Here is a 14,409-nt window from a genome sequence, read left to right on the forward strand (position 1 = left end):
AGAAGCCGTGAGGAGCAGCCCGCGTCCTCAGAAAGAGCCCGGAGAGGGGAGGTCTGCGCTTCCAGGGGCTGCTTGGGAGGGGACGGGCTGGAGTGCGCCTCGCAGCCAGCGGGAAGCTCTCCAGGCGGAAGTTATAAATTAAGCATCTCCCGAGACTTCATTCATTTTACCCGTAATAAAATTACTGCTTTTCAAAGGGGAAAGCCCCTTTGAATGGCTGCAGTCAGACTAACCCCGTGGGGCGGCTCAGCTCAGACGCACGTATGCTCAAGCCTCAGGTCTGCAGCCAAGAATGATACAGGCGCTCTAGGGACACGGCTGCTACCACGAGCAGCACAGCCCCTTCCAAACCCCGCCCCGGCTCCGTGCCCGCGGTCTGACGTCTCAGACGCACGTATGCTCAAGCCTCAGGTCTGCAGCCAAGAATGATACAGGCGCTCTAGGGACACGGCTGCTACCACGAGCAGCACAGCCCCTTCCAAACCCAGCCCCGGCTACGTGCCCGAGGTCTGACGGGGCACAAGCCACCAGCACGGCTCGGAAAGGAAGGCACAAATACAACTAACTTGTTTCAAACTGCCCCATTCCTTTTTTGACCTGCTCTCCTCCAGGCAGTCCCTACTCAACCGCCCCACCTCAGCCAAGCCATTTGCCCTCGTCCATAACGTAGAACCAAACCAAGACAAGCCCAGGCCCTGGGGACTACTGAAGCTGTCCATCCATCTCTACGGGCTGAGTCTTCTGAGTTTTAAAGGAAGAAGGGAGGCCTGTTTGTTCCTTGCCAGTACCTCCCCGCTTCAGTTCGTCACCCTACACTGCTCCATTTACTACAGCTCAGAAAACCCGGCAGCTCACAGCACAGATGGGGGACGGGATGTTTTGCCATGTTGCAGAGCCAGAGGAAAACAAGGGGTTCAGAGGTGACACGGGGAGATCTCCCCACACCACGGGAAGCAAGAATAACGGATGTTCTGGAACTTGGCTGTCTTCCAACCCCACCACTCGCCCCCCAAACATCCTCATGTTTTGCTCTTCACCCACCCCTCGCCCAAGCAGCACCGAGTTGTTGTCCAGAGCATCTCCAATACCAGGGGAAGGACAAACTCTCCACTGCACTGCTCAGCTTGAACGAGAAACGTGTCAGCATTTTAAAGAAGGAATTTTATATCCAGCACAACAGACACAGACTCCCAAGTTTCACATTTCCACACACAAGTGTGACAAAATGAACATCCCAAGTCCAGAGTAAACTCATTCCACAAATACCTAAGTTTCAACAGCCCTGAGTACCAGGGCTCGGACTAAGGCTTTCTAATGTGTAATTAGTCATAAAAATAAACCTGGTTTTCAGCTGGAAGTAAAAGGAACCCCAGGAGAGTTGAAGCTTGACCTTCCTGCGTCTGTTGACAAGCCCTCAGGATCTTCCCTCGCCCTATCCCCTCGAGCTCCCTTCCCAACCCTCCATCAGCAAGAGGTCAGGAAATGAAGGCTCTTAGTCATCGTGGTTTGATTAAGACGGCTTAAAATTCGAGCTTTAATTGAAATGGAAAGAAACATTCCAGGAGGGTATATGTTTTATAGACTTAACTGAGTCACCAAATTTAGTTTTCATTGGATGTTATTGCAAACATGAACATGGAATCGTAAGTGCCAAATCGGAGAGAACTCCAAAAAAAAAAAGGATAACACTATACCATATCAGAAGGGATTGGACCAAATGCTTTCGTAGGCAACTATCCAAACGTGTGATACACTGACATGTCAGCTCCGAGGATGTCAGGGCATCCTTGAGTTCACCTGAAAAAACTTCTGAGCACTGACTACATCAACATTCTCCTGGCAAGTATCTTCTCTGCCAGCAATAAATCCCAGCTCACCACATATCTAAAATGATACACATCAGAGGGCAGGTGTTTAAGAGTATCAAGCCAGCTTAAATTACTTGAGCAAAATTTTAAATACGTAATAGAAATTTAAAATGGAGCAAAAAAAAAATGGAGAGAGAACACCACTGCAACATTAATGCCAAGTTGTTACTTTTTTTTTTTTTTTAAACAGATCCGTACAGCAACGTAGCAAAGAATGCAGCGACCTCAGTTCAAGCCAGAGCGCGGTCTGGGGAGTGCTACTCCGGTACGCGGTAGAGCTGGAACACTCCCAGCATTCAGATGCTCCAAGTACGTCGGCTACCCTAATGCACTCCAAACCAGTTCTACCTACAGGACATTTTGGTGTGAAAAAGTTTCTGTAAAGTTCCCTTTGTTTCCAGTGTTTTTCTTGTACAAAATATTACAATGTCTTTTTTTATATATATATTTACAGAATTGCACAGCTAGAAAAATATAAACTACAATTGGGCTTGGCAACCAGTTCTTTAAATACACGACATTTCCGAGCCAAAGTTGTAGTGGTAACACATCCCGCACTTGAGGCAGCTGCACGGAGCAGCTTCCTTCCTTCAGCGTATCAAGCCTAAAACCCCTGACTGCAGCGAGACGTTGTGCCACAGTTAGTGCAACAAATGCAATTCATCTACCTCCCGGCATAGGGAAGACACAAGATGAATGTTGTTTGTGCAGGTTAGTGGCACAATATGGAAAAATCCATGATCGAACATTAGATTCCTTAATAACATTCATTAATTTCATAGGCAGAGCCTGTTAAAGGACGACCCATGTACGTTTTAGGAAAAGCAGACACCAAGTCCGCGGGGCATCGGACGCCTTGAACACAAATGCAGCCCCAGGTAACAATCCAGGGGCACTTGTGAGCTTCAAGCGAGCCCCAAGACTTTCAGGGTTTTTTCCCCATTCAACTTTTGAGTAGAGGCCAGGGAGGATTTTTTGCTTTAAAGCTACATTATCTGTCTGTTATGGCTTTTAACACCCCGCCTTGCACCGAGATGAGGTACGTGTTTCTAGTGAAATGGTAACAGTTGAGCAAAACGAGTTTTAATGGACCACAAAACTCCCCTCGCAGATCAACGTAAACAAGCGTCCTTACAGAACTTTGCCAAACCGAACTATAACAGTGCAAAACATGATTTCTTCTTCTGTTTCTATCTTCAGAAGCGTCGCTGAGGATGTTGCTAGTAGTCAAGCCACTGCGCAAATCCTCTTTCTACCAGAGTCCTGTTGATGGACACCACCTAACGGGAGGTAAAGGAGCAGAAAGGTGAACAAAAGACCAGCAAGAAACATCGGCGCGTTCCGAATCAACGATAAAGTCTGCGTAACCACAAACCCCAAGGGTGTGAAAAAACAGGTCTGTTGACGCACCTCATCTCCCATCAGGTTCCACAGCTGGATCAGCGGCAGACCTGTCGCACTGTCGTAGTTTGTGACCTGGCGACACAGAAAAGCATCAGTGTGCAGCAGTCCTGGTCTGAGCCGGGCGGATGCAAAGCTGCACCATCCACCGCATCAACTCCACACTCAGCCTTGGGTGCAGGCTAGAGGACACGTAGCTACTGCCACCGGACAGCCGGGACACCCCGCTGGCAAGCTTGCTCCATGCCCTTGCTAGAACTGACGACGCATTTGAGCACTGCACTAAGCCAAAGAGAACCACTGAGCATCACACGTGCCATCAGCTTCCACCCGTTACGGGGTGGCTACCACCCGTCAGAAGCACTTCGCAAGAGGCAAGTGCCTTGTCACCGAGATCAGGTGCAACGTGCAGAAACCTTTGGGATGCTGCCAGGAACCTCCTCGTTTCTTCCCCCAGCAGCCAGAGGCCGGATCCCCAATGCTAGTGTCTCTCAGACAGCTGATGCTGGCAAAGCAGCGCAGGCCCAGGTGACTGCTCGATCCGCTGGACCACAGGCCACTCTGTGCTCCGTAAACCCGCTCGGGTGCCCTTCCCTCCCTGCCCGCACCTGTCACAAGAGGAAATGCTCATCCCTTTCCAGCCACACTGTCCTAAGCGCTGCTGGAACGACACAAGGAAACCCTCAGTGCCGAGTTTCCCAACGAGAGCCCTGCTCTGCACCAGGCTGGCGGGCTCTGGCTGTCTGCGGCGTTTCAGCACACGCAGTCTGCTCGGGGGCAGAGGAGAGCAGCACCACTCCAGTCAGCTTCACCAGGACTCTTCCAGACAGCTCGCACATACCTGCGCCACCAGGACCGCGCCTCTGGTCATCTCGCTCACAGCGGTATCTGCTTCAGATGAAAAGTGGTCCTCGTCTTTGGAAAGAAAAGAGCAGGAGAAAACAAAAGAGACAGTCACAGGCTTTAGAGGCCGGAAGGGACTGTTAAGCTCATCCTGTCTGACCTCCTCCATAAGTTAGGCCAGAATTTCCTCACTCACTGCTGCTGTTCCTGTTTGCTGAAACCAGTCTATTAAGCTGGAGATCACCCAAGAATTCTGCCTGCTGTGCTGCTGAAGGCGAAGGATGAAGTGCTTTCTAAAGCCACTAGTCAAGTGAACGTGAAGATAAGTGGCTGATGAGTCAGGAGGCTTTAAAAGACAGAAGTGTACTTCTGCAGTACCTCTGAGCTGCCATTAGCATTTTGATCCTTAATAAACTAAGCTCAGGGGCCCCAGGACATTCCTGACCCTGCGGAGAGAGCAGTCCTGTAAACGGGAACTTGGGAGCATTTGTCCCGCAGGCTGGCTGGCACCTGAACGTGCCAGCGGCACCGGGCGAGCGCTGGCAGCTCAGCCCGTACAGCTCACGCGGGCGCTGGTGCTGTCTCCACGCCTGTAACGCAGCAGGAGAGCCTTGCGTCCCAGGCAATGCAGTCACCATCTACACTGCGGACTGGTCGTTCGGTGTTCTCTTTTGGAGGAATATTGCTTATTCCCTACCAAACTGCTGCTGAGAAAAGGTTTCTCCTTTGTGGTCCCCGCCTGAGACCATCTCCAGCAGCAAGTGAACTCCTCACAACCCCACCAACCCTGAAGGGATGTCGATTACCTCAGGGAACACGAAAACACTGACTTCTGCTAGAAGCAGCTTAAACGCTGCCATCCCCAGTGTTGGCCAAGCCTGCAGGAACCACAGTCTTGGCAGAGCCTGCAGGAACCTCCTGGAGTCCTGCCAGCCACAAACTGCCATGGTGAAACCTGCCCCGTCCCCTCGCTCCTACAGCCACCCCTTCTGCACCACCAAACTGCTGCTGAGAAAAGGTTTCTCCTTTGTGGTCCCCGCCTGAGACCATCTCCAGCAGCAAGTGAACTCCTCACAACCCCACCAACCCTGAAGGGATGTCGATTACCTCAGGGAACACGAAAACACTGACTTCTGCTAGAAGCAGCTTAAACGCTGCCATCCACAGTCTTGGCAGAGCCTGCAGGAACCTCCTGGAGTCCTGCCAGCCACAAACTGCCATGGTGAAACCTGCCCCGTCCCCTCGCTCCTACAGCCACCCCTTCTGCACCCAGAGGGCGCCTGTTCAGACACCAGCACAGCACACGCCTCCACCACCACCAAGAGAAGGGTGGCTGCGTGGGGGAGTGAAGCAAAGCAGAAAACGTTTCCAGGCAGTGACTGAATTCTCCCAGTGCTTGGAGGGGAGTCTTGAACACAGAACTAAAACACATCAGTCATGTTAGTAGGAAAATGTCAGATATTTGTCTAGCAGATTAAAAGCTAAGCTTACATTTACAGCTGCTTTAAGACAGAAGGTGGCAGAGTAGTTACAGCTGCTTCACCTATACCCTGCCAGTCCTGCCAGCTTGCTGGTCAGGAGAGTAATTCATTCCCTCCTCCATGCGGGAAAAAGCCTGGACATTTATCACCTTTCCCCTGGAGACTGACAGGTTATGCCATGCTAGCACATTGAGAAAATGAAACACCATTTTTCCAACCCTTGCTCTAGTCACAGAGGCTGCACTTGCAATAGGAGGGCGAAAGTTTAGACAGAATCATTGCTCGTACACAGCTGGCGACCATTTAAACCTGCGGGAGCACCAACAGTTGAGTCCTGAGAGCTCCATTACCTGGAAGCGGCACCACGTTGTCTAGTAGAACTTCTGCGCCTTGGAAAGGCAGTGATAAAAAATCAGACCTTAAAGAAAAGGGAATCAATCAGATCAAGAACATGGCTTCAAGTTACTCCTGTATTCTCTAAGGTGACATCGATTAATCGATTGCTCTAACAGGAAATCAGTTGAAAATTGATGACAGTAAAAAAACCCGATAATCGGACTGTTCTCCCAGCAATCCAAGCAGCAGCAGTATGTTGACTGATTAGCCAAGCAAAAACCACCTCCACAACACAGGCTGTACGGCCTCTCTCCCACCTCTGGGGCACAATTAAGTATTTAATGGGCTCATGTAAGTAAACCCTCATTCAATACGGCTCTCCCAGCCAATGGAGCTGGGCCACAGAGAAACTCAACCTTAGCCCCAGCTCATCAGTTAACTATTTTGGGGCCTCCTGAAGGCATCCGTTTGCTCAGCTTCCACTCTGAAATGGCAGAAGATGCAATTTCCTCTCCCCTCTCCTTCAAAAGAGCCTTGCAAGAGCCTGATGTGCTCCCAAGGAATCCACAGCTACTGCTTCAGCTGTGGAAAAACTCATGAGCAATTCAAAGGATATGGATGCCTCTGATGAAAACTCAAGCCAGATACGGCCTCAGGCCATGGAAGGGTTGCAGACCTGATTTGTCTGAGTGTGTCGACTTTCACTTTGTCATATCCTCCATAGTCGACGTATCTCAGCTCCACTTCACTGGTGTCTTCAAAGTAGCTTATGACTTGAGCCCGTAACCATGCCCCATCCAGGCCTGGAGCTGCACAGATAATACCAACTGCAGAACACAAGAGCACAGAGGAGAAAGGCTCAGTGGAAGTGCATTTCCAGAAGTCAGCATTAGCAGTGCTGCACCATTATCTGCTGAGAATCATCAGCATTTCTTGTGCTGCTTCCATCGTTCTCCAGCAGCACCCTCACCCTGTCAGGCACATCCTGCCACTGGCACACAGGAGCGGTGGGTTTTACTCTCGGGTCTCTGTTTGCCACCACCATGCTGTTCTACCCAGGAATCCAGTTTCCTCCCAGCCTGTGGGCTCTAAAAGCAAGGTCTGTCCCCCATCAAAAGCATAGATGGCCCCTTCCACGCGATGCACCCTCCGCTTCACACCATGTGCAGACAGTGACACTATGAAGATTTGGGAGCAGTTCCACACTTTGTCAGCAAAAATGGACCAGATGCCAAGAAATAAACTGAGACAGACTTTATCTCATTCAGAATTTCAGCACACAGCTAAGTGGCTGGGGAGCTGCTCCAGGAATGAGTCAGGTAAGGAAGAGCAGAGCAACATCTGTACTCTGACAGCAGCTTAGGAAAAGACGAAGTGACAAGTGAACTATCACATTCTCATCCATCGGGAAACTTCCCAAGTCTAACTCAGGAGCATCAGGCTTTTGCATGGCCCTAGAAATTTCTGAGCTGAACAATTTGTGAGTTACTTGCCTTCTACTGGAGTTGGCAGGGTTGGAATTTCAGGCTGAGAATAGCACGCGTACATCTGCTGGTCGAGGCTCCGCAGGACATGGAAAGTGGGGTGTGTGTGCTGCTGTAGGAACATGTGGCCGGCATTGACTTGATTTGCCACAATCACCTCCACAGTGACTCCTTCTGGGAGAAAGAGCTGTCATGGGGAGGAAAGAAATTCTCATTAGCGGTATTGCAACACAAGTGCGCTGAGGAGCGGCTGAGGACCTGGGGGGGTTTAGCCTGCAGAAAAGGAGGCTCCAGGGAGACCTTCTGCCTCTGACAACTCCCTGACAGGAGGGTGGAGCAAGGTGGGGTCCATCCCTTCTCCCCAGCAACAAGCGACAGGGTGAGAGGAAACAGCCTCCAGTTGCACCAGAGGAGGTTTAGGCTGGACGTGAGGAAAAATTCCTTCCCCATTGGGGTTGTCCCAGGCTGCCCAGGGCAGCAGTGGAGTCCCCATCCCTGGAGGGGTTTAACGGAGGTGTCGATGTGGTGCTGGGGGACAGGGGTCAGTGGGGACCTGGCAGCGCTGAGGAAACAGTTGGACTTGATTTTAAAGGTCTTTCCCAACCTAAATGATTCGGTGACTCCACATTTCTCAGCTCAGGCAGAATGGAAACAGTAATGGAAGAACTAGTAGATAAAACCTGCAACAGTTACCTAAGCTGGAAAACGGACAGCCACACAAAATCAAACTGGTTTTGAGGACATCTATGAAACAGCCACATGGACACAGCACACTATGACAACAGCCACCAACAACAGCCTTCCACCCCGACGCCAGCACCGCCAGCAAGCAGGGACTTACCCAGGCAGTCATGAGGAGGGAATGAAGTGTCAGCGGTGCTGGTGGAGGTAGAGCATAGATGTTGGTGAGACACAGGTCTTTGAATTTCTTGCCAATCAGGCTTAATACTGTTTCAACTTGATGCATGGAGCCTGGAAGACAAAAATTCTGTAGAAAGTCTGTAGCACAGAAATGCTGAGGACACTCGTACCCTGTGAAACATTACAGCTACCAGAAACCTTCTATGCCACATCAAGAATTTAAATTTTAATAGACTGGCATCAGACCAGAACGAGCAACCCGGTTTGCCAGACGCCAGTTTCAACAGCTTTAGCTTCCAGTATGAACCCAATTCACTAGCAGATATTTTTCAGCCACAATTAATCTAACATCTTTCACAGTCACTACTGGATTTGCTAACACACGTCCTATAGCTCCTTCAAGCCTGAGGAGACCCTGCAGAAGGTGTTGGTTAAACTGCAGCAGCCAGAGATGTTAAAATGCATCTCATCTCTAGAACACAGGGTTCACTTGTCACAGCACAGGTGACCTGGCACACACTGAGCAGAAACGTTGTGTAGAGCACTGGACTCACAAAGCCACTAAACCTATTTAAATTCCTTGCCCCTCCAATTAAGGCCCCCCCATATTAGACCATGAATGAAGGGATGTTCCACATACCTTCAATATGACAGACTTGAGAGTCACGGAAATAAGGTAGTTTTGAGACATAAATCTTGGCACCAGATGCTTGCCTCAAGGCGGACATAAATCTTCCTTGTTTTCCGATCAAGCGGCCAACTAATTCCTTTGAGAGGGACAAGAAAGCAACAGTCAGGAAGAGGAACATGGGTCAAACAACACTGTTCTCTGTGGCTTATTTTACCCACACTCCCAGTTCCTGCAGCGTACGACCAGGCAGGATAAATATAAGGCACAGTACCCGCGCAGCGATCAGCTGCTCTGTGGTGAGTAAAGGCAGACACAGATCAGTAAGTGCGGCTCGTTTTGACAGATCCATCTTCACATCTTGAAGAACGTCACAAAGACACGGTGGCACAAAATCAGGCCTGGTAAAGGCTACTGTCTTCCCACAGTCAAGTCACATCCTCTCCCAATCGCCCATCGTTTTTTTCCTTTAAAAAGCACCTACACGCATTTTTCATTCAAATATGAAACACTAAGTTCTCACAATTTTTAACCAAGCTGATTAGATTAGAGAAGGCGTAGACAAATTCACAGGAGAGTGAACCATGCCCGTTGATCTACAGAGTCCCTGGACAGCGGCACAGGGTGATGAAGAGATGTCTGGGCAAGCCCTGTCACTTCTACTCTTCCACTGGCACCTGCCACCACTTGCTGCCAGCGGCCGGAATACCGGAGCCCCAGTGGGTACGGACAATCCCGCGCCACATGAAGTTTGCTATTTGAAGACAGTGACAGCCTGTTTTCACTGGCCACCCAAACGTGGCTTTAGCTGCTTCCTCAGCCTGCCTTTTACTGATCGGTTACTATGCGTGTAACCTGTCCTCACTGGGCTCACGGGACCCAAGCACTTCAAGCAACACGCTTATCCTGTCCGAAACTGAGGTCTCGTGGCACTGGCTGACAATATTTGGGGCTGCTGAGAGGTAGAACTGCAAGAGCAATGTTGTGCTGGACAGCCACAGGTGATTTTGCATGTACAAAGCGGGGAAGAAGATATGAACATAGGCCTAAACCCCACAGTCTCACCCTCTCCACCCAAAAGGAAGGTCACTATACAGACAGACACAGCAGCTCCTTAGAACAGCTCAGACAAGCATTCGGCTTGTGAGGAAGGGTTTGGACAGGCAGCTGAAGCGTAACCCTCCTACACAGTAGAAAAGAAAAAAGAAGTTTGTCACCTCTCTCAATAACCATGTAACCTCAAAGTCTTCTGGATGCTTTCAAAGCATCAGAGTAACAGACTGGGGTGGAAGATAATGGCAATAACGAGTCCAGCAACCAGTGTTACCCTGGGCGTAGCCCTAACCTGCCTCTTGCCTGGAGCTGTGCACTGGCTCTCCACTCCTGTTGAGTCCTAACAGGAGCTAAATGCTTACACCTAAACGCTAGTTGATTTGTTGTTGATCTCTGCGGGACAGCACCGAGCCAGCGTCAGACCGGAAGAACCAGAAGATGGCTATGTAGGGCACGGCAGGGTGCACGAGCAGGCCAGCAGCTGGTTACCTTTGGGACCTCTATTTCCCAGATGACGAAGTCGGCCTTGCTGGGTGGTTCTCCTAGCTTAGAGTTCTGCCGAGTCACTGTTTTCCTCATGGTGCAGCCACTGTCCACAAAATTCACGGTATTTTCATCTGAACCTACAAGACATGCATGCACATCAGCATTCGGACAAGCCACACAATCCAGCTACCAGACACGAGGCCATGAAAATACATCATTTCACAGCGAGCTTACACGAGCTCTTCCTATGCATTCAGTGGGGGTGTTCCTGTGTCAGGTTCTCCAGTGCTTCAGAAAGGCAGATCCCATCACACATACCCTAACGGAAGTTTCCTTTTGTTCCTAGAGAAAAACCTGCCCATCTCTGGGAATGAATGCCACAGGAGGCCCAACTTCAGAAGAGGTCCATCAGCCACGGGGACCCCTTACACTGCAGCAGAGACAAGACTCCGTCAGTCAAAGGGACCAGCTGAGAGCTCTGCTACTGTCCACACCGAGCTGCTGCTGCAGCAAGGCGTTCTGCACGTTCCCCACGGCTTAACCAGGGCTCTTCTCGGGGTCCAGCATGCAGGGGGGGACAGGCACCCGTTCACCTGCTCTTTGCACTGACATTCTGTCCCTGCCCCAATGGGGGTTGCACAGTGACCCAAGGGCCAGGCGTGTCCACTGCTACCTGGGGCAGCGGACTGCCTCTTGCCCAGGTTTGCCATATGCTTGAAGAAACAAGGTGCCAGAGCTGAGCTACATTTTGTTCCCAAACCAGCAGCCAATATTAGGAACATTCCTGCATCGGAAGGGGTTAAACTCCACCAGCTTCCTCCTGGTCGGATCCCAGGTGCAGTCAATGTAACACAAGGTTGATCCTTCCTCCAGACTAACAAGCAGAAGCATGAAGATCCTCACTTGCTTGCAAGTATCAAGAGAAAAATAAACCAAACCACTGCTTCACATTCACCACATCTTAACTAGCAGTGCAGCACAGATGCCTAGAAAGTCAAAGGCACGAGTGCAGCTGTTTGCCACAGACTTCCCAGGCAAGGATGAGGATTTGAGTCTCACAGCCTAGGTATGAAGGTCAGCTGTGGGACCTCTTATCCAACTAGCCACATGATCAGCTTTGCCTGCTGTATCCCCTCTACCCACCCCTCAGCTGCCTCAGCACTGAGCCTTCAGCCCCCGACATCACCAGACTCCACACCCACTTGTACCTGCTTGTCACTCCGGCATTCACACAAGGCAAAACCATTTTCTTCCTACCGTTACTCCCACTAGTGAAAATGTTTTGTGGGTTTAATCCTTAATTGTTGGCAAAGTCAATCCCCATGTCTTGCAGCAAGAAGTGTTCCAACCACTTTGTAGCAATTACAAAAGACATCCTGCCACTAAGGGCTGTTGGCACCACAGGGTCCTCTAAAGGATTTAACACCCATCCCCAAGGTCACACGGGTTAACATTTGCTCAGACAGCTTTGAGTGCTGCCAGGCACACATCATCCAGGGTCTAGAAGGCAAAAGCAACACAGAGACAGATGGGGGTACTCCAGGAACATTGCTCCCCGTTGGGATGTCTCGGCATGCACCTACCCTTCCAAACAAAAAAACTTCAGGGTAATCAGTCTGCAACAAACCGATTTTATCACAGTTCATCAGAGCACTTCCCTGGTTCATCCAGCAAGCACCTCAGAGGCCTGCTTTGCAGCTTCCTTCCAGCAGCAGCCCATAAACACAGGTAAGAACCCAGTCCTTACTGGAGGCTGCCTGAACTGACGCACGTCAGCAGGGTCTCACAGCCCAACCTCCACCCAGACACAGTTCACTTCGCTGGGCCACTTAAGCACACGCTTGGCTTTAGACAACAAGCGTTGTGCTGAGGGGTCCAGCCTGTTCCCCCCTTTGCAGTGCACCCTGGGGATTACCTAGCTGACACCAGATCCCACAGAGATGGGAATTCTGAGAGCAAACGCATACCCACCTGCGCATCAGGGCTAACTGTTATCTGCTGGGGGAGCTGAACATGAGGAGGATTTATCTGAACAGGTTCTGAAGTGGAAGGGTTCAGCACATAAAATGTGTGTTCACCACGTTTTTGTAGGAGGATTTTCAAACCTCTCACCTCCTGAGTGATCTCCAGACATCCCTGCTGTCCTGCTACACTCGTGACTCAAGTCTGGACCATCCTCTTTCAGCATCCCGTTACTGTAGGGCCCTTTGCTGTCTTCATCAGCTAGCCTCAGAGGCAGAGGTTTTTCACTTGGTGCCGAGCTCTGCTCAGCAGATGTGTCTGGGGATGCTGATGTGCTCAGCGAGTCCGAATGCTGGCCTGACGTGACAGACAGCATAGTGTTCTGCAGTGGGTTCTCCACGCTTGTCCCACCTTCAGATGTGTACGTGCTGCACCCAGAGTCCTCCACCACCAAGGGCAACATTTCCAGTGACCCTCCATGGTTTTCCAGTGGAGTCTGATCAACTTCTTGGAATTCACCGCACACACGGGTCTTCACCTGACAGTCTTTTGCGTCTCCTGGAAGAGGGCTGGATGAACAGCCATGCACTGAACAGCTGGAATCTGTCACTCTCTGATCCTGTTCCTCTGTCTGCAGGCATGTTAGTACCGCAGCATCGCTCTTCACAGCAATACTCTCATCGGTTACCGTTGCTTCCTCTGCAAGCATCTGATCAGAGGAATCAACGCGTGCTGTCTCCAGAGGCCTCTCAATTAGGCTGGTTGCAGCCTGGCAGATATGTGCGGACACGTCACTTGCAGAACCAGACAGCATTTCCTCAGTTGCTGCCAAAATTACCTTGGAAATTATCTGTATTGCTACTTGCTCAATTTTCTCAACTTCTTCTTTGTCTAAACTCACTCCTCCAATCTTATCTCTTTTGAGTTCATCTCCTTTTGGCTGTGTGTCCTTCTCCGGACACACAGGTACAGCACTGGCCATTGACTCAAACATCTCTTCTTCTCTGGAGCGCTCCAAACAGGCAGACTCCAAACTATTTTCTAACATGCTCACTGCAGAATTCTTGTGACCTGGTACAACTTCAACTTCGTTACTGAGAAAGGCTTGTGGGGTATTGGCTGCTTTCTCCAATCCCAAGCAACAGTCTGTCACAGAGCCAGTATTCGACAGCACAGTTTCTGGCATCTGCATTTTCTTAGGGGGCTTAAATGAAGAACCATCTGACTGCTCTGCATTGCTGATCTCCTCCGTGATTCCGATCAGAGGGAGAGGAACACAAGCAGGGACACTGCTTCCATCTTCAGATCCTGTTTCCAGTTTTTCACCATCGTCCTCAAGGGTTTGGGGCTCAATCGTCATAACAGACAAGTCTGAAATGTCTTGTGAGAGATCTAGCCTCTCACAAGTATGATACAGGAGAGAGGGCGTCACCGACCCTGCTGACAGCAGCGAGGTCGAGGTTTCGTTGTCCAGGCATTTGTCTTCTGACAAGAGAGGCTCTTCTTCAATGGCTATTGCTCTTCTGTGATCAGAGGTTGCCTGCTTTTTTCGTTGGTGATACACCCACCAGCAGCCAGCAAGCGCCAGGATCCCAGGGACGATATATGGGATGGCACCGATGAAATGCCGAGCCATTTTATAGAGCCTCAGCAATTAGATCTAGAAGGAGAAACAGATGCCACGTTAAAATAGTCATAAGGAGGGTAACAGGAAGGCTGAAGTTTCATAAAGGCCTGGAGGTACTTCTGTTACCATGAACAGGCCTGTTTCCAGGCTGCTCTTTAAATTCCCATCTCTGCTCTACCAGCAGACTACAGGACAAGATCCTTACCTAAAACTAGGGATATCTGGACAATTCTCACCGTTATACCCAGCAATTTCACCTTATCTCACCTCTACACTTGACAGTTTCACCTTCTTCCTCCAGCCCCACCTTTGCAGGTCAGTGCTGCACACAAGAACAGCACCCAGCACCGCCAGCACCTCCAGCACCAGGCTGGGTTCA

General features: G+C 50.4%; 1 protein-coding gene across 1 annotated transcript; it reads right to left on the reverse strand.

Annotated features, from left to right (window-relative positions):
* Positions 1-3,088: 3,088 nt before the first annotated feature.
* Positions 3,089-14,039, reverse strand: AKAP1 (A kinase (PRKA) anchor protein 1). Its single transcript, XM_010141358.1, has 10 exons — positions 12,554-14,039; positions 10,445-10,578; positions 8,915-9,041; positions 8,255-8,385; positions 7,423-7,600; positions 6,606-6,756; positions 5,944-6,011; positions 4,111-4,184; positions 3,279-3,344; positions 3,089-3,148 (listed from the first exon to the last, which is right to left on the reverse strand). The coding sequence occupies exons 1-10, from the start codon at positions 14,037-14,039 to the stop codon at positions 3,089-3,091; spliced, it is 2,475 nt and encodes an 824-aa protein (XP_010139660.1).
* Positions 14,040-14,409: the final 370 nt, after the last annotated feature.

This window comes from Buceros rhinoceros, unplaced genomic scaffold, assembly GCF_000710305.1.
Source record: "Buceros rhinoceros silvestris isolate BGI_N320 unplaced genomic scaffold, ASM71030v1 scaffold2358, whole genome shotgun sequence".
Taxonomy (NCBI): Eukaryota; Metazoa; Chordata; class Aves; order Bucerotiformes; family Bucerotidae; genus Buceros; species Buceros rhinoceros.

Coding starts and splice junctions, on each gene's coding strand:
- AKAP1 (XM_010141358.1), bottom strand. CDS start 14,039: ATGGCTCGGCATTTCATCGGTGCCATCCCATATATCGTCCCTGGGATC. Junction 6,012..6,605: donor GACACACTCAGACAAATCAG/GTCTGCAACCCT, acceptor CTTTTCTTTAAG/GTCTGATTTTTTATCACTGC. Junction 3,149..3,278: donor GGAACCTGATGGGAGATGAG/GTGCGTCAACAG, acceptor ACCTCCCGTTAG/GTGGTGTCCATCAACAGGAC.